We start from the raw sequence: 18,976 nt of genomic DNA on the forward strand, positions 1-18,976 counted from the left end.
CTTGTAGCTTCCTTTAGAAAAGCAAGGCCATTAGGAACTTGCCTAATAATATCTCTTGCAAATGCCTAAACTTCTTGATGTATTAATAAACTTAATTTTAATGATTTCTATCTTTGGCTAAAGAATAAATGGACATGGCTCTATTTGGTGACTCGTTTTAAATAATTTCTACCTCTTACTGAAGAATATTCATTTTCAACTAAAGAAATATATAGATAAGTATCTAAATGGTTTCTCTATAACTTCTCTATAATTGGAGAAAAAAAGGATCATTCTAGATGGTTTCCTCATTGGCATTGGCATGAGAAGGGTTAGGGTTTTCTCTCACTTGTTTCTTGTCTTTGTAATAGTAAAACTTATATTCTCAATTTCTTTTACACTTAAATTAAAAATGAGAGGGTGCATAATGGAAGGGACAACTAGGGTTTAATGACCTTGCACATGTGAGATCGAATGCTTTGTATGGCTGACGTGTAAAAGGTTGAATGGAAGAGCACCCTAGCTTGCACCAAGGTGATTGCAATGGACCCAAAGTCCCCTTTTTGGGGATGCCAAGTTACTATCTCAATTTCTGTTATCCTCCATTAGCCAATTGAGGGGTGGCTCAATTGGTACATTAGCTAGTTTGTTCCAATAAAGGCATGGATTCAATTATTGCAACCATCAACTTTGGGGAGGGGGTTATTAGTGTGGTGTTATACCATTCAAACAACCTCTATGGGGGATCTGGGTGTAAAACCAAAATACCAAAATACCAAAAAAAAAATCTCTCTCTCTAATGCGCTCTATACTGGTTTATGTACTTTTTAAATGATGTAATTGGTGTGGTATAATCTGTATGGATGGGCATTGAGCAAACCCATAAATTTGTCCAAAACTACATGAATTGGGTATTGTCAAGTCTTATCTTTTTACTTTATTGATGCAATCCTTGCTCATTGGTTGGTATTGGGCTAGCATGGCTTGAACCACAATCTTGTTTTCCAAGCATAATAATAACTAATAAATCGATTAGAAAAGTTACCCTTAGCTAGGTTTGCAAACAATTTAGAATTTGGAACCAAAACTTGGTTGTCAATATTGGTTACAAGGTTGGCTCCAAGGTATATTCATGAAACCAATTATTAAAAAGTATATAATAATATGTTGTCATTGCCTTTATTTTTCCAAAGCTTTGACCTTCGATAACAACCTATCAAAAGCATTATACATTTTAAATCCACATAGTCATTCAATTTTAAGGAAAATATAACATAATCCAAAAACAACCTAAGTAATATCACATAATCACTACTAATTCATAATCTAAACTTTTACACACATTCAACATTCTATATCTATATCTATACTATTATAAAAATTATAATAGTATAGACACATTTGGAATTTTTCTTGTTTAAAATGTCCTTATTTATGTATTTAGTCCATATCTAATTATGAGAGTTGAAAAGGTAATTCCAGTTAATGTTTTTCACCTCATTTATCCCATTTCATTAAGCCTTATATTTAAGGTATTGACTTCCATTATCTCTTATTAAATCATATATTTAAGTTATTTTTCACTAATAAATGATACTAATTAGATCCATGTTCAATACTTTTAACAATATAAACCCGCATATTTTAAAACTTTTAAAGACAAAACCATTCTTTATCCAAGCAATGACCAAGCAATTCAACCATCTGAATCAATTTGGTCAATCCATGAAAAACTAGACAAATTTTATAATATTTTTATTAATCAAATTAAAAAAGTTAGTGTAGCAAACAATACTTATTTTTATTGATGATGAAAATGAAACACATAATTTAAAACTAACAAAAAGTAAAATTATTTTCCTTCTTAGCAAAGATCAATAGTTCAACTTTTGGGTCAAATGTGTTGAACTTTAATGTTATAATTAAATAATAAAAAATAATAAAATATAAAAACACAGGAAAGAAAAAATACATAAAATTTACACAAAATATTTGGGCATATGTATAATATCATATATTTGTCATGTTAAACAAAAATAAGTGCATACAGTAGAATTATTTTTACACATATATAGAATGATAGAAAATGAAAAAGTATAGAAAATTTGAACAAATCTATAATTCTATATTTACACTACTACTAAAAATATGAATAAGATTGTAAAACTTTATTTTGACTAAAATACCTATTATTTGAATTTAATCCATGTTTAATTGTGAGGCTTAAAATGTAATTTAAACTATTACTTTTCATCTCATTTAATTATCTCTCTTTAAATCTTATATTCTCTTTAATAAATGAGCAAAAAAAAGATGCACTAAGAAGATAAAACATTACAAAATTAAAAGAAGATTCTAGCTAAGCATGTAAGCTTGTAAATGATATCCAAAACTTTATAACCCAATATGAGGTGTTTATATAATTAAATTCCAATTTTGCAATATGCATTCAATAAATAATAGAAAACAAAAATATAGAAAAATACATTAATCTTATAGAAAAATTTTGATATATTATTAATATCATTATCATGATATAGTATTGCCATGTGTGAAGTCGTATTAGTCTACTTAAATGCAGAACCAATACAAATAGAACATAATCAACCATCAACCCAAAACAATACAACACAATTAACCCATAACCCATCATTCAAATTTGTATGTTCAAATTATACATATTGAAATTGGATCCTACTCGATAACAGATTGACTTGACATGCAATTGACTTCGGGTAGAACCGACCCATTTGCTACCATATATTTTTAGCCCTAATCGATCATGACCGTTGCAACCCAGGCAAGGAATCATTAGTCAGGTTAGTGTTTTTTTTTTCTCACAAAATTGGTTGGTTTTCACAGCCCTTGCAGTCGTGTATTGAGAGCTTGAGGACTTCTCCTTATCCCATTAAAACGTTCCTAATGTGCGGCTGCGATTAGGGGTGTCACTGGACTGGAGTTGGCCCAATCCGATCCAGTCCAATGTGAGTCCATTATAAATGGACCAGGTCCAATCCAATCCAATGAATATTTTGGATCAATTTGGATCGATTCAATTCAATGTCTGGACCATCCAATCAGTTCAAATTCATTTTGATTTAAATTGGTTTCAAACCAAACCCCATCAATTAACACATATATTCTTATCTTTTATCAAGGGATCAGATATTGGCTTAATCCAACCCATTCCAATATAAATTTATAGGGACAGACCAGGTCCGCTCCAATCTAATAAATATTTTGGACCAGATTGGTCCAATCCAATATTTCTTGTTGGTCCGTCCAATCTGCCCAAATTCATTTTGGACTGGACGGGGTCAAATCCCAAATCGGTCCATTGACACCCTTAGCTGCGGTGCCTGTGAAGCGGGTGTGTGGACCAGTTTTGTTATGAGTAAATGTAAACCCAATAAACTCACATCCAAAAATTTCAAATCCAAATAAAGCGGGAAAAATAAGGAAAAGTGCAAAACCGAGCCTCCAGCCGGGCTTAGCTTAGTGGACAATCTTCTCCGGAGGCCAGACGCACAAACAGCGCTTTTCATCTCTTTCTGTCGCTGTTGCGAAGTGGAGCCTCTCGCTCCGATGGCGGAGAAGAAGCCCCTGAGTCTCAACGATCGCCACAGTCGCCTTCTCGAAGACTTGTCTTCCCACCGCCAACCACCCAAACCCTCCCAGGATCCGGAGCAACCTCGCAAGGTCAAACTAGAGGGTCGACGTCGACTCTGCAAGCTCTCGTCGACTTCGAGAGATGACGACGATGAAACTGTGTTCGATGCACCTAGTTTTGCAGGAATCACGGATTTTGATTCCCCACCTGCAAAGAACGCCACCGAGAGTGTCCCCAGCTGTGGTTACGAATTCAGGGGTTTTGATTCTCCACCGGGAAAAACCGTTGCCAATGACGCTGCCGGCGGTGGAAACGAGATTAGAGACATACTCAACGAGTTAAGCTCTAGACTTGAATATCTGTCGATTGAGAAGAGAAAACAAATCCCTAAAACGGCTGAACCAATTGAAGGAGATGAAGTGCCCAAGAAACAGGAGGACATTTCCGTTGTTCCTGAATACGCCAATGCTTCTTCCCCATTCCCTCTCTCATCTGACCCGTCTGGTTCCTCGTCGGACGCTGTTACTCAGTTTAAGGATGCAAAGAATGTTGAGGAGAAGGCGGAGAAACCAGCAGAAAATCCCAGTGATGCGGGGAATTTAAAGAGCAAACCAGTCAGTGATAGTCTTGCTGGTAGGGTAAGAATTTTAAAGAACGCTAGTAAAGAACACATGCGGCATTCGCTGGTTCCCTACGACGACGATGAAGACGATGATAATGATGATTGTGTAGTTTTAAGCAGCAATGAAGCGGCTAAAGATGTAAAGCATGCTGCTTCTATTGTTAGGGAAGAAGTTAGCAATGCCATCTCGGTTGATTTCTCCGAAGATTATACTGACGGTTCAGTTGCCGAGGGTGACGAGATGGATTCTATCACTTTGAGTGGGCCGAGCTCCACATACAGGTTGCCTGGTAAAATTGCAAAAATGCTGTATCCGCATCAGCGCGATGGTTTGAAATGGTTGTGGTCGCTTCATTGCCGGAGAACTGGTGGAATTTTAGGGGATGATATGGGTTTAGGAAAAACAATGCAGGTAAAATATGGGGATTGTTTCTGTTGTATCCCGTGTTTTCTGTACTGGTTCATACATGACCGATTAGTTTTGTACTTTGAACATTTTACAAATCCTGCAACTCGAGAATTAAGCTTTGTAATTATGTATTATATATTGTTCTATTTATTCTTATAATTAGTTTGATATGCAATTATCCCTTTATTAAATTATAGATGCAATGCAATGCCCTCAATATCATCTTAAATCATGAATTGATAGCTGACTTACTTATGGGTATATAGTATATTGCAAATATATATGTGTGTGTTTATTACACTTGGGATTTGTAATGCAAGGAAGAAAAAAAAACCTTGGGAGTTTCTGAAGCTCAGTCAACTTGTTCTTGCCTTGAAAGTTTCAAACTATTTACTATAGACAACCTCAGAATTTTCCTACTAGATAATTAGTTGAGAAATTTTGGGAATACCTATCCATCATACTTCCTCTTCCGTGTCAAGATTGAAAGCAAATTGACTCAACTTTGCAGGTATCTTGTGATTTTCATTTGTGAATGTAAATATATACATCTTTATTCACATTTTGGTTAAGCAGGCTGATGCAACCACATCTGAAAGGCTGTTAATCTGTTGTTAATCAAGATATAGCTAACTTAAGCCTGCTGCAACATATAAACAAGTTACTAGAAAGTGAATGATTGTGAAAAGATTGCCATACTCCTTTTTCTTGAGGGTCTATTTTTTAGTTGGGGTGGTGATGGTGATCTATGGAATGCTAAGTAATTCTTCTGTTGCATCAATATTTGATGAGATCTGTGGTGGGCCTTGAGATACTTCTTCAGTTGGTATCAATTATTTTTCTTTTTGGCTACCATCTACCATGGCAGAATCATCCATGCCATTTGATGGGTGCACTGGAATTTTGATATTCAAACATATCACACCATGCTCCACTCTTGTTTATCTAGGGAATCCATTTTTTGATAATTTGCAGTTTGGATCTTATGGATGATTTTTTTTTATAACAATTTTACATGCATGGACCTATTTCCTCCCTCCTTTCTCTCATTTGTCAGACCATTTTCAGATGTGCAGCTTTTTAGCAGGGCTTTTTCACTCAGGTTTGATTAGGAGGGCATTGATTGTGGCCCCCAAGACGCTTCTCTCTCATTGGATCAAAGAACTATCAGCTGTGGGGCTTTCTGAGAAGACAAGAGAGTTATACTTTTTCTTTAACTCTTGTTTTCCCCTTTCTAATATCATCTATTTTCATTTATTGATTATTTCTTTCCCTTTTCATGCAGTTACTTTGGGGCTTGTGCAAAACTACGTGAATATGAACTTCAATATATACTCCAGGTTTAAATTATCTTCTTAGAAAACAAAAATAAAGTTGTTTAATTATAGTCATGAATTAGTTAAAGTCTATGTGGAGATTTACTGATATAAAAAGAAATACTCTGGATGTACAGTGGAAGCTTTTTCCAAATGGTACTAATATTATTCGCATGGTTTACTGTCTATGCTTGTATGAATTTCATATTGAACAATGAACACTTTTTTTTGAAAAGTGTGTAATTGTACTAAAAGGAGAAGGAGCTTCTATTGGAGCAAAAACATTTACAAGTACATGCTATCTGTACCAATCCAGTGTCTAGCTCTATACATGACAATATAGACAAAAACAAAAATTCAGAAGACGCACTACATCAATGTCAGACAATATGGCTTCTTTCATAGATGCTCTGTTCTTGGAGATCTTAATGTTTTGTTCCTTCTGCAAAATCTGGAACATCGTGAGAGGAACTAAGTTCCAGAGAATAAACCCCACTGGCTGAAACCTTGAACAGGCCAGGTTCATAGCAGATAGTGAGGGTCTTGTGGAAATGGCCTTTGTGTTCCAAGTTCCTGTTGGGGAGGGCTGAGGCATAGGGCTTCTGTCTTTCTGAGGTGGGACCTGCACAGACATACTATGAGCTATGTTTGGTGAAAAATCTGGAGAGCCCAAATTGGCTGTCAGTCAGTCATTTGAAGGGCTGTCCACTTCAGCCTCTTTGAATAGTTTGTCTGGAGCGCTTCAAAGCAGCTGAACCATCTTAGCTGTATGCCTGTATCTTCAGTTCAGTGCTCTCAAATGGGCCCTAAATAACTGTGGGAAATGAGTCCAGATGCTATGGGAGAAGTTGGAATGGATGAGTAAGTGCCCGGCAGATTCATTTTGATTCTTGCAGAAATGGCAGGTAATTTCCAACTGCATACCCCCAGTGATTAGCTAACCAATAGTTGGGATCTTCTCCAGTGTTGCCCAGACGAAAAAGTCACTTTGGAAGCAGCCTTGGCTATCCAAATCCAATCCCAAGGCGCTCCTGTTGAGGCAAAGCATCATGATGGGACTTTACTGTAAAGATCCCTGATTTTTCTAATTTCTACCTTCCACCACATTGCTGAAAGAATGGGTTGAATCTGACTGATGCAGTCAAGCATCCAAGTTAATCTTCCAGATTCTCAATCAAACATATTTCTTCTCATCCTTGGAGCCCAGACCACCCTGCTTCCTACCACCTCACAATTATCCTTGGTTGTTGTCTCCTTGTCATCTGTGAAGCTGAATGTCTCTGGGAAATATTTCACAAAAGGGCCTTGCACCATACAAGCAATCCTTCCAAAAAATATAATACTGAATATGTTATTTGTGATATTAGGTTCTTTATCTAGTGCTTGTTGATATTTCCATGTTTTATCATAGGATGACATGCATACGAATTTGCTTTCTCTTGTAGGACAAAGGTGTTCTCCTCACCACATATGATATTCTGAGGAACAATACAAAATCCTTAATTGGGGATAGTTATTTTCATGATGAGAGAAGTGAAGACAACATTACATGGGACTACATTATACTTGATGAAGTAAGTGTAAATTTGATTCTTTTCTATTTTCAGTTGGAAATTTGGTGAAATCCATAGTGAATTTCAATTTATTAAATCTCATGATTCTACTAGCCATACGATGTGGCACTTTGACTCTGTAATATGAGTTGTATATATACATGTATGTATGCATGCCAGCCTCAGTTTGTGCTAGTACATGTGCACACACTATGCAGTGTGTATGTATGTGTGAATGAATGGATAGTGCATGCATGCATTCTCAGTGCTATATAGAGAGATGTTATTAAGAAGTAACTGAAGATTGCATATTAAGAGTGAAAGAGTATGTGCTTGTAAACTGATTATTTAATAAAAAATAAAACTGTATGAAAAAATTCTTTCACCTAAAAAGGTGAACAAGGGGGTTAAAAGATATTCTATAAAGGGCAGAGTAGGAAAGGTGATGGTCTAAGCAGTTGGGCATTCCAATTATCATTGTCTACAGTGAAGGTTTAGCATCAAGAGAGGTATTCCTTTGTGGCTGTTTCATCAGTAGTTTTGAAGACATATCTAGAACCCCTTTAAGGATTAGTCTTGCTTTGGTAAACCAATAGTGAAGATATTGAATGGGTATTCCTTTTTTTTCATCTTTTTGTTTGAAATGGAAGCGGTGGAAGTCCCATCTTACCATTGTTTGATCTTGAATGATTATAGACTTTGACTTGACATGTGGGATCTTCTTTTTGGTATAATGAAGATTCCGATGTCTATATAATATAATTTTTGGGGTTCCTTTGGATGTTTTCTGTATATTGACCTTTTGCAAATTAGTAGAGTATTGAATGGATTTATTATGGTTGCTGATGGGAACCTAAACTTGTCTGTCGAATTCTTTAGAAGTGTTCATTTGGCGGGTAGGACGCTGGGTAGATACCCAAAACATTGGACTTGGTTGTAACTATGGAATCCTTTGGATAGTAGACTAGTGGTTGCCAGCCTGAAACAACCATCCTTCTTTATTATAAACTATAAAGGAAGATTGATTTACTAAATGATCAAATAATACTAATTTACCATTTATGCCCAAACTTTATTCTGAATTTGAGGTTCTTTGGTAACATATTATAGATGTTTTAGATAGGGGTGCAACTCTTGTTGGTCCAAGTTAGCATTATATACTGCTTCGGGCAGGGCCCATTTAAAATTTGACAAAAGCCCAACCTGAGCCTGTCCAACTTGCACCCATAGTTTTAAGGAAGAGTTCCCTCAAGTCTCGTGTTGGTGTTAGTGTCTATATGTGTCTAATACTGTTTTATTTTTATTTTTTACTTTTTTAGGTAATGGTCTTACATTTGTTTGGACCGTTTGGTGCTCATACTTTAGTTCCATATTTGTAGCCTCTGATGGATATTTGGAAGAACAATGATTTTCTTTTGTTTTGATCAAATAATACTTCATTGATATATATATATATATATATATATATATATATATATTATATTTATATTTATAATTTTCCTTTCTTCTCCCCCTTGATTTGTTTTCCATTTTAGGGGCATCTGATAAAGAATCCTAGTACACAAAGAGCCAAAAGTTTGCTTGAGATACCTAGTGCTCACCGTATCATTATTAGTGGAACACCACTACAGAATAATCTGAAGGTGACACCTTAGTTTATTTGTTACTAGTTCTTTATGGTTTATAGAGTATGCAACACTGAAACTCTGTTGCCTCTCAAAAAAAAATTGCTGTGAAACAGGAATTATGGGCCTTGTTCAACTTCTGTTGTCCTGGACTCTTGGGTGATAAGAATGAGTAACTGTTCACACGCTTCACTTGTCCTTTTCTGAACTATTACTTTTCATGTTATTGAATTCTGAGATCTTTTCAGGTTTAAGGAAAGATATGAAAAAAAAGTTCTTCGCGGGAATGAGAAGAATGCTTCTGATAGGGAAAAGCGTATTGGCTCTACAGTTGCAAAGGTAGTGGTTTATTAGTGGGAACTAGGCAGTAGGCTTATTAATGGTACTGTGTCATTGAATATCAAAAGATATAATATTGTGTCTTATTGGTTCTACATATTTTTTGGGCACAGATGTAATATTGAAAGAAAACTCTCGGGTTTTTTGCTCATTTTATTGCTCTTTTCCTGGTTTGTAGGGGTAGCTGAGGCTGCTCACTGATGTAAATTCTTCTTACAAATTGATAAAAATCTTTTGTGTTTTTTACTGATAAAAAATGATATTGTGTCATTGAAGTGTGGTGTGTCTAGTTTCCTCCACAAAGTGAATGCTGAAACTGTGAAAATACGTAAATGACTCTTGTTCCAGCTAGTTTGGTACTCCAAAACATGGACTTTGAATATCTTCTGAGGTTCTTTGAAAAATATCATAAGTATGAAGTGATATGCTGAAATTCCTATTCAAAAATCCATTTTTGGAAATAGTTTATGTTCTAGTTCTATCTTCCATTCTTGTGCTCCACAGCTCCATACATGCTACCTGGTTATTTGAAAAAGGATTGTCTATGTGTTTCGAATGCTCTAATTTGCATTTACTGTCTTGCTAGCCTATACCTGGATAACATTTTTTGTGCTTAATTTGCAAGTTGGAGTTTTCATCAGTTTTAGATGGCAGTAAACTTTACAATTGATTCTTGCCTCTTTCACTCTCCAAAACACCATTACTAACTCTTTGCCATCATTTTGATTCTTAAAGAAACTTGTTATTGTTATAGATGCATTTTTCACAAGTGATGTTTGTTTTCAGTATCAGGCTCAGACCTCAAAGCTGCGCTTATGTTTCTAATGCATCTCATGAGTGGCGTTTGTTTGATACTAGGAAAAAAGGAGTCATGAAACTCATAAAATCCTAGGCAATAAACAAAGATAATCATGTTGTAAATTGATTCCTATTATTAAGTATCTAATCTTTCTATAACCAACCTTGAAGAGTGCTGTTTATCTTAAAGTGACTTCAATGTGTTTCAACCACATGAGGCTTGGACAAGAATGGAATTTATTAGTCAAAAGAAGCATGTTTATTGACTAGTGTTGGCAAAACAAGAATATAAAGAGAAATAAAAGGGTGGAGATTTTCCTGAGATTACGGTTTTTATTGAATCAATTGTCCTCAATCCTTTTCTTTTGATAAAATTTATTTTTTGTTCTTATCAATAAAATTGTAGCTGTTAAAGGTCCATAACTTTGTTGACCTTAAATGTGGATTTAGTTTTTTTTTTCATTTAATTTTTATTTGCCTTGCAAATGTATTTTCCTGAAAATATTCATTTAGATTTGATTTGCCATGGTTTCAATAATTGTCAGATAGCATTCTTAAAATGTAGAACAATATAAGTACAGTGCTTAATCTTTTTACAGGAGTTAAGAGATCGTATTGAACCATATTTCTTGCGTCGCCTAAAAAGTGAGGTTATACTTGAAAATGAAGCAACAAAAGGTGCCAAACTTTCTAAAAAGAATGAGGTCATTGTGTGGTTGAGACTGTCCCCTTTTCAGGTATTATCTACTTTGCAATTTATTTATTTTATCTCTAACCTTTTTGTTATAAATTCGTCTGATGATGTTCTTGTTGATTTTTGTTCTTGTGTAGCGGCAACTGTATGAAGCCTTCCTGAACAGTGAGCTGGTTCTTTCATCATTTGATGGCTCACCTTTGGCTGCACTTACGGTACTGATATTGGAAGTCTGTTATTTCTTTCTAAATTAATTTCCTTGTACTTTGTTTTATATCCTTAATAAATTTTTTATTGTTACTGATAAAAAATTTCCTTGTTTTGTACTTAGAACCCTTTCTCAGTTTTAGCTTATTTGCTTAAAATTTTGAATTGATTATTATTTTTGCAGTATACTTTCAGTCCCTTGAAACCCTAGTCAGTCAGTCTAATTTTCAGTTGCCAAGTTATGTCTAAATATATTTCGATATTTGGCTGATATATTTTGAAATCTAGCAGGTAGTTATTTAAGTTAGAATGTTCAACATCACAATTTGGTATTTTCATGCTATTGTTTTTGTTGGTGGCTGCTTAACCTCATGCTCTCTTACATATGTTTGCTACATATGGAAGTTTTATGTTATATTGATTGATTTGCATTATTCTTCTAGAATTTTGAAAGAATTAAATATATTGGTTTCTTTTTAATCAAAGTTATGTTGGTTTGAAACAGATCCTGAAAAAAATATGTGACCATCCATTTCTTTTGACTAAAAGAGCTGCTGAAGATGTATTAGAGGGGATGGACTCAATGCTAAATCCGGAAGATCTTGGTGTGGTGGAAAGAATGGCATTGCATTTGGAAACTGCTTCCTATAGTGATGATTCTGAAAATATGCATTACAATGTTTCTTGCAAGATTACATTTATATTGTCTTTACTGGTTAGGATTACAGACCTTTTTCAACTTGCTCCTCCTGGATATTTCATTCGACAAGCTGCATTTGATAGTGTGTTACATTGTTGTAGGATAACTTGATTCCTGAAGGGCATAATGTATTGATCTTCTCTCAAACTCGCAAAATGCTAAATCTTATTCAGGTAATTCTGGATAGCTGAGTTGTCTCTTTCTTTTTTTTTATTATTGCTAAATTTATGGTATTTTAAAGAGTACTGCTTTTCTCATCCTGGTTTAGTTTTGTACTCTGGCTTCTGTGTCTTTACTGACTTTATGTGCACAAGTACCTTTAGTTTTTATCTTTCTTTCTATACATTTATAAGATGTCCTTGAAATTTGTTGTCACATAATAATGTTCAGCATTGCAGCTAATGAAAGATAACACATGTCAAAGTTTAGTCGTTGCTTTTCTAGAAAAAGGGTGGCATTTTATCAAGGATTCACAGGTGAATACATTGTTTGGTTTTGCCATTGCAGATGATCCATTTTGTGTAGTCTCCCCTTTTAAGCTGTGTATTATATTGGGGGGCATGTGATGATATTCCTAGGATCTTTGAAGGAGTTTTAAACTCTTTTGTAATGATTGACTTTTCTATAGTGCTTGTGATATGAATAATTCATGCGAACTGCCACATGCCTAAATATGACTGAAGTTTATTTGAGAGCATCATCCCTTAATGTATTGAAAACATTGTGTTTTTGCATAATAATAAATGATTATTTGTTCCTGCCTATTTCATTATCATATTGGTTATTATTGGTAGTTTCTTGGAGCATGATACAATGTGTCAATGTGAACAACAATCCTCAGTATGGATTCCTTTTGTGTTGTTGCTCTGGTTCATTTTTTGTGAACATTGTGTTTTATGAAATTGACACTCATTGTTAGAAATGTGAACCAAGAAACTTGGTTTTTGACAAAAAAGAATCGTTATTTTTAAATAATATCTAATGGAGAAATTTAGGTAAAAATAGCTCCAGAGATCTTACAACTTATGATTTATGAAGGTGATTTTGTTTGTTAAGTCTTAGATAATCCCCGCCAATAAGAGAACCAGGACTACCAAAATTGATAAGCACACCCTTGGAATATGTAAAGTATGAAACAATGTTGAACTTTTGATTGTATTGCTTAATTCCATTTCCAGTCATCACTTTTTATATTTGTCTCATATTTACTAATTCTCAATTAGTGCACTGTGAGATGATATTGGATTTTTTCTTCAAAAATCTTGTTTGGTATGGGTAGTGTTCTTATATATATGCACTGTAAGCTTGTTTTGTATAACTCTTAAATTGTACTTGCTTGGCATGAAAATTGTTTTTCCTTTGATATTTTCCTTCTCAGGAAGCAATAGTATCAAAGGGCTACAAGTTCTTACGGATTGATGGGACTACAAAAATCAGTGACAGGGAGAAGACTGTGAATGTCAGTTTTCTGGACATTGACAACAATTTCTTATTTTCCTCTTGAATCGGTTATCTTACTTTTGCCATTCACATACAGGATTTCCAAGAGGGTGAAGGTGCACCCATTTTTCTCTTGACATCTCAAGTTGGCGGTCTTGGTCTTACACTTACAAAAGCAGACCGTGTGATTGTGGTAGACCCAGCATGGAATCCAAGGTGATTTAGGTGCACATCGGGTGTTTTTTTTTTTTTGTAATTAGTTGACACTTAAGTTTTCCATTATGTATAGTTGATTCTACAAATTAATTTTCTTCATCCTTTTTTAGCAATGATTAATATTCCATTAATATTTTCTTGCACCATTTCATTGATCTTTTTCCTTGTCCAATACATTATATTCTTTATATTGATGCGTGGTTTTGAAATGTGCAAGAAACATGGAACATAAATTTTGAAGCATGTCTCTATTTTCCATCTAAAATTTCTTGCTTAGAGTTGTATACCTGTCCATGATTTATAATATGAGAACACTAAGTTGCAACTTCTTTCAAAACCAGGTTTATTCTCTCCTAGTTAGTTATCATTTACAAGGAAAGTGAGTAATTGATCTGATGGTGGCTCTGATTTTGTAGTACGGATAACCAAAGTGTTGACCGTGCATATCGAATTGGGCAAAAGAAGGATGTTATTGTTTATCGATTGATGACGTGTGGCACAATTGAAGAGAAGATTTATAAAATGCAGGTTATAAAATTTTCTCCATAAAAGTTGTCTGGTCCCTTTCCTTTTATCTGGTCCCTTATACTTCATGTTGAATTAGTTTTTATGTGAGCCAATCTGCATGCTGTCCTTATATGCATGTGCATGCATATGGAAAATAGGCAATATGAATATATTGGAAAAGCATGCTTTTCAGCGGAGAAGCCTTCTATGTCTTTATGTTTACCTCTGGAAAATGTTTATGTTGGAATTTGGAAGTTAAAATTGTTGCATCATTATGCTTTCTCCATTTGATGCAGGTATTCAAGGGAGGCCTGTTTAAATCTGCAACTGAACACAAAGAACAAACTCGGTACTTTAGCCAGCAGGTATACTTGTATGTGTTGTCTAACTTGCAAAGTTTTTGAAGGGGTGTTCTCTAACATGAATATCTATGATGCCCATATATGCACAAGGACATCCACACGGATACAGGAAACAGGGATATGAGTCTCCATTTCCTTAAACCCTGGACACTAAGGGGTATCCCATTTAATATGCTTATATTCATGCTTTTACATCTAGTTTTTTGGAGCTGAGTGTCATTTCTCAAGACTTATGTCATGCAAAGTTTTATTGAGTTGCTAACATTTAGAGATTTTTTCATAGTGTAGTTTTTCTTAAAACATATAAATTTTACACATTTTAATATCGTTAATGCTATGGAGTACATCTGGAAGTGCTTGTGCAGTTTTTTCATAGTATAGTTTATTGTGTTGTATCTGGCAAGTATCACGGTTGACAACAGTGCACTAGGCTTGTACAGATATCCAAGTATTATAAATGAATGTTTTTGTTTTTCTTGTTTCTAAAGGATGCTGCATTAGAAAATAACAAAATGCATTTTTGGATGTGTGTTTTTTTTTTTTCAAAACTATGTGCAAACATTTTCAGTTTGATTCAAGGAAAATAAAAAATATCCCTATCAAAAAGATGTTTCAAGAATAAAAAAAGTTTTCATTTCCAGAAGGATGGTGTGGCTTCTATTCAGTGTATGGCACACTTTGAAATTTCCTATAGACCCTCTTACAAATTGTTGTTTTGAAGTTCTTATCGTCACACCAGACCACATTTAAATGGGTTTGTGTCCAAAGGGTAAATAAAAATAGAATTATGAATAGGTAAGCTAATATCCATTTGGTCATAGTCTTTCTCTGTTTATTCTCTCCCTCCCTTCCTCTCTCTCTCTCTCTCTCTCTCTCTCTCTCTCCCTCTCTCCCCCTCTCCCTCTCCCTCTCCTCTTCATATTGTTTTATATTTTTTGACACATACAATCAAGCCACTGGATAAATACAAGTTTTTGAAACTAGAAATTCAATTGTTTTTCTGTCTCAGTTTTGGAAAAAGAACAACACTAAATGACCAATAGCATGTTTTCTGTGTTTTTGTTTTAAGAGTTTAAGAAAACAATGTTTCTTCAGACCTGCTTTGGGCCCAATTTTTTGGACCACAACAACAACAAAAATTTCAAATGGAAAGTGCCCACTAAATAGTTTACATATTTTACCCCTTATTGGACTTGATGGTTAAAAGTTGTTTAGTGACATAAGTTTTTAGATTTTCTGTTGTTAATTTTCCTTAAATCTTTCAGGATCTCAAGGAGCTTTTCAGTCTTCCTAAACAAGGATTTGATGTATCACTAACTCAGCAGCAATTACATGAAGAGCATGATCGACAGTGCACAATGTATTGTCTCTATACCAGTAGCCATGTTATTTGCAATAACAGAAAAATGTTATCTTTAGTTGCATTCATATGAAGAATGCTTTGTGCCAATACTAGGGTAAATCATGCTTATATTCATCTTAATTCTTTTTTAAACATTCCTGATTGTATCAATTTGGTATTAGTCCTCTGTCTTAATATTTTCTTTGAGTGCCTTTTAAGGAAACAATTTTCTTCTGACATACATATGGGTTTAAGGTGAAGGAAAACCACTTGTATTGTGAAATAGATGGCTTTGTTAGTGAAGTTAGTAATATGCCTAACACCTCGTTGTTTAAATTGAGGTTCAAAGTGTTGATACACCCCTTAGTGTATTGGGATGTATTGGCACTTTCAAAAAGAGTATCAGTCTTGTTACCCTAATCCTGCATATTCCTCAGTTCTCAGTTTGCTATTGTTCCAGTCTCTCAGATCACCAGATTTGGAGATTTCACCTCACTTTTCATTACTACCCCAACTTTCAGAGTCTTAGACTGCCTTAGCCATTGCTGCTGCCTTACAGTTTGACAAAACTAAAATTGGAACCTTACCACTGATAATGTGACTGCATTGGGGGGCTTTTCCCCCACTGTTCCAGCTGAAAACTGCAGGTAAATGGAAAGTTATCTAATTACTATTGTTTACCTATAAATTCTCTCCTATTAATCATCATTTTCCATGTTTCAATTCTGTTTTAGTTTGGATTGCATTTATGCAGTTATGGTTATTTCTCCATTATTACATTTCACTCTTGCAGTTTTCTCCTAATTTTATATACTTTGCAATAGGGAGGACTCTTTAAGAAATCACATAAAGTTTCTAGAGTCTCAAGGTATAGCGGGGGTCAGCCATCACAGTTTGCTCTTCTCCAAGACTGCACCTCTACAACTTATAGAAGAAGAGGAACTGCTAAGGTGAGGCACCACTTTTTACCATGAGTAATATATAGGTGTTAAGATGAGGTTCTAATGGAAGTACACTCTTCATTTTTCTTGTTCTTTGTCTTGATATATGATACTCTTTTCATGAGTTCTCTTTCCAGCAACAATTCAGCTCTATAATTTGCAGTTGAACTTGATTTCACTGAATGCAAAATTCCTGTCATGTATGACCAACTAGTTGTGTTAAACAAACTTACAATGTCAATACTCAACTGCCCATAAATCACACATCTTAATTGTTATATCTGTGTGAAATAATATTTTAGAAAGAATAGAGTTATATCAGTGACCTGAAAAGTCAGAAGCAAGATGAAAATGTACAGCAATATTCAAAAGAACATAAAATGATAAAATAGGATTACCTTTGCATGTAACAATAAAAGAGCAATTAGATCTTGAATATTGGGAGGGAAAACAGTTGTTCCAAATCACAATTATGGTATTGTTTTCCCAATATGTAGGACTGTATTGCTTTTCTGTCAATAAGATGCAATAAATTAGTTCATGTTTTGACTACACACATGTTAATCAGATCTAGGGATCATGTGCCTGGTTTCCTATTGTAGGTTACCTAGAAAAGATTATTTTGGAGATATAATATTCTTTGATTTATCTGAGAGTGCAGGAGAAAGCAAATTACATACGTGGGACCTTCATCGTCATGCTTTTCACTTGATCGCAGTGTTGATGGGTATGACACCTGGTTAACCCATCAATGCTGTCCTCTCATGGTGGTGAAAAAAACCTAGAATGCAGTATCTGACATTTGAATTACCCTTTATTACAGGGCTCAGTATGCTTTCAAACCCAAAGATGTGAAGCTCTACAGCAATAGTGCATCCTCAGGTGGTCCAGGCAAACCAAAGGAGGTGGAAATTATAGAGAGAATTGAACGTCTATCTCAAACTTTGGCAAACAAGGTATGCCAGATCCTTGTGCTAGTAAGTAAATAGGTTACAGGTCTAGCCAGTAGCCAGTTGATGCAATTTACCCGTATAATGGATCAAAGCTATGTTAGATGGCTTCCTTTAATCCTTTAGGCCTAATTATTTTTTCTATGTTATTGAAAGCATATATTTGGTTTATACTGAAATTAGATAATTTTTTTTTAGCTGGCTTCTGATGACTTGATATACTTCACTTTTTTCTCCAATAAATATGATTTGTTTACTTGTTGGAAACAATGTGTTTCAGGCCACAATTTCAAGGTTACCAGATAAGGGAGACAAGATACGAAGGCAGGTCGCTGAATTAAATCTAGAGCTTGATAAGATTAGGGTGGAAGAAAAAAGAATTGAAAAAGAAATTATTGATTTGGATGATATCTCAGGGGACCTTCATAGGGTTTTAACTGTATAGAGTTTAGCTTTTTTACTTCTTTAATTCTGCAAAGTTACTCTGATTATTACAAACATACAAATGAAGTTTCCAGTTTGAACCAGTAACTCTGTACATTAGTATGCTGTGCCCTTGATTAATGATTTAAAGGGCTAACTAATTTTATTGAATGAGATAGTTTCATCAATATCGTTTTTAGAGCATCATTTACAATGAACTTATCATAGGGATGTTAATTAAATTAGAACCAAAGATATTTATGATTTGAAGAAATGAAATCCATTTCTATTATTTTAAGAGACCAGGAGGATTAACAAAAGTTTGTCAGTTATAAACTTATCATTGGGTCTTGTTGGATAAAAGCATAAAACTCAATAAGCTTGATTAATAAGAGGGTTGATTTTGGTTCTGTTAGAAATCCTAGTCTCCATATTGTGCATGTTGGAACTGGGTTTGGGCGCTATCTTATAGGTATGGGACACAATGGGAGTATTCAGTCCTCACAGAACCATTCTCACACTGCTCACAGCCTTTTGATCCATTCATTGGGAACATCTTTGTATTTGCACTAGTGGGGACCCATGCGATGCACGGGATTTATCAACGAAAGTGAAATAACCAAAACTTATAACTAAGGAAAGAATGCAATACTCTTTAAAATAATTAAATCTTTGTTTTAATAATTTATTACAAAAATGTTTTACTAATTTAGTAATTTAGTAATTTGGATTAACTATATTAATATTTTTAATAAAAATAATAAATTATTGCTAATTACTTAATAAAATAATTATTTTTTCCATATTATTTGTTAGTGATCTATTTTATTTATTTTACTTTATTAATGATTAAATGTTTTAACTGTTGTAAATATCACTTAAATGTTTAAAATACTTAAAGATCAATAAAAAACCAACGGTTTCGGTTTTTAGAAATATATAG

The 18,976-nt window shown here is 34.3% G+C and overlaps 1 protein-coding gene across 3 annotated transcripts; it reads left to right on the top strand.

Annotated features, from left to right (window-relative positions):
- The first annotated feature begins 3,439 nt into the window (after positions 1-3,439).
- Positions 3,440-18,221, top strand: CHR24 (chromatin remodeling 24). 3 transcript variants are annotated; one of them, XM_088947749.1, is made up of 20 exons: positions 3,442-4,623; positions 5,689-5,819; positions 5,906-5,960; positions 7,382-7,510; positions 9,025-9,132; positions 9,231-9,286; positions 9,363-9,453; positions 10,851-10,988; positions 11,083-11,160; positions 11,658-11,867; positions 11,954-12,025; positions 13,231-13,311; positions 13,390-13,508; positions 13,925-14,036; positions 14,312-14,380; positions 15,643-15,737; positions 16,544-16,669; positions 17,322-17,387; positions 17,484-17,616; positions 17,891-18,221. In XM_088947749.1, exons 1-20 carry the CDS (start codon positions 3,565-3,567, stop codon positions 18,053-18,055), a joined length of 3,093 nt encoding a protein of 1,030 aa, XP_088803875.1. In that variant the 5' UTR covers positions 3,442-3,564; the 3' UTR covers positions 18,056-18,221. The 3 variants fall into 3 exon arrangements, 2 of the variants coding, with proteins under 2 accessions (XP_088803876.1, XP_088803875.1); XM_088947750.1 differs by lacking the exon at positions 17,322-17,387 and having other exon boundaries at positions 3,441-4,623; XR_016099933.1 differs by lacking the exons at positions 17,322-17,387; positions 17,484-17,616; positions 17,891-18,221 and adding an exon at positions 16,241-16,366 and having other exon boundaries at positions 3,440-4,623; positions 16,544-16,673.
- The last annotated feature ends 755 nt before the right edge of the window (positions 18,222-18,976 follow it).

Source organism: Nelumbo lutea, chromosome 5 (genome assembly GCF_056320005.1).
Source record: "Nelumbo lutea isolate HS-2025 chromosome 5, American lotus-T2T, whole genome shotgun sequence".
NCBI classification, from domain to species: Eukaryota; Viridiplantae; Streptophyta; class Magnoliopsida; order Proteales; family Nelumbonaceae; genus Nelumbo; species Nelumbo lutea.

Excerpts from the sequence above, each read along its gene's own strand:
- CHR24 (XM_088947749.1), top strand. The coding sequence starts at position 3,565 with ATGGCGGAGAAGAAGCCCCTGAGTCTCAACGATCGCCACAGTCGCCTT. Across the intron at positions 7,511-9,024 it reads ACTACATTATACTTGATGAA|GGGCATCTGATAAAGAATCC; the intron begins GTAAGTGTAAAT and ends TTTCCATTTTAG. Across the intron at positions 9,454-10,850 it reads TTGGCTCTACAGTTGCAAAG|GAGTTAAGAGATCGTATTGA; the intron begins GTAGTGGTTTAT and ends ATCTTTTTACAG.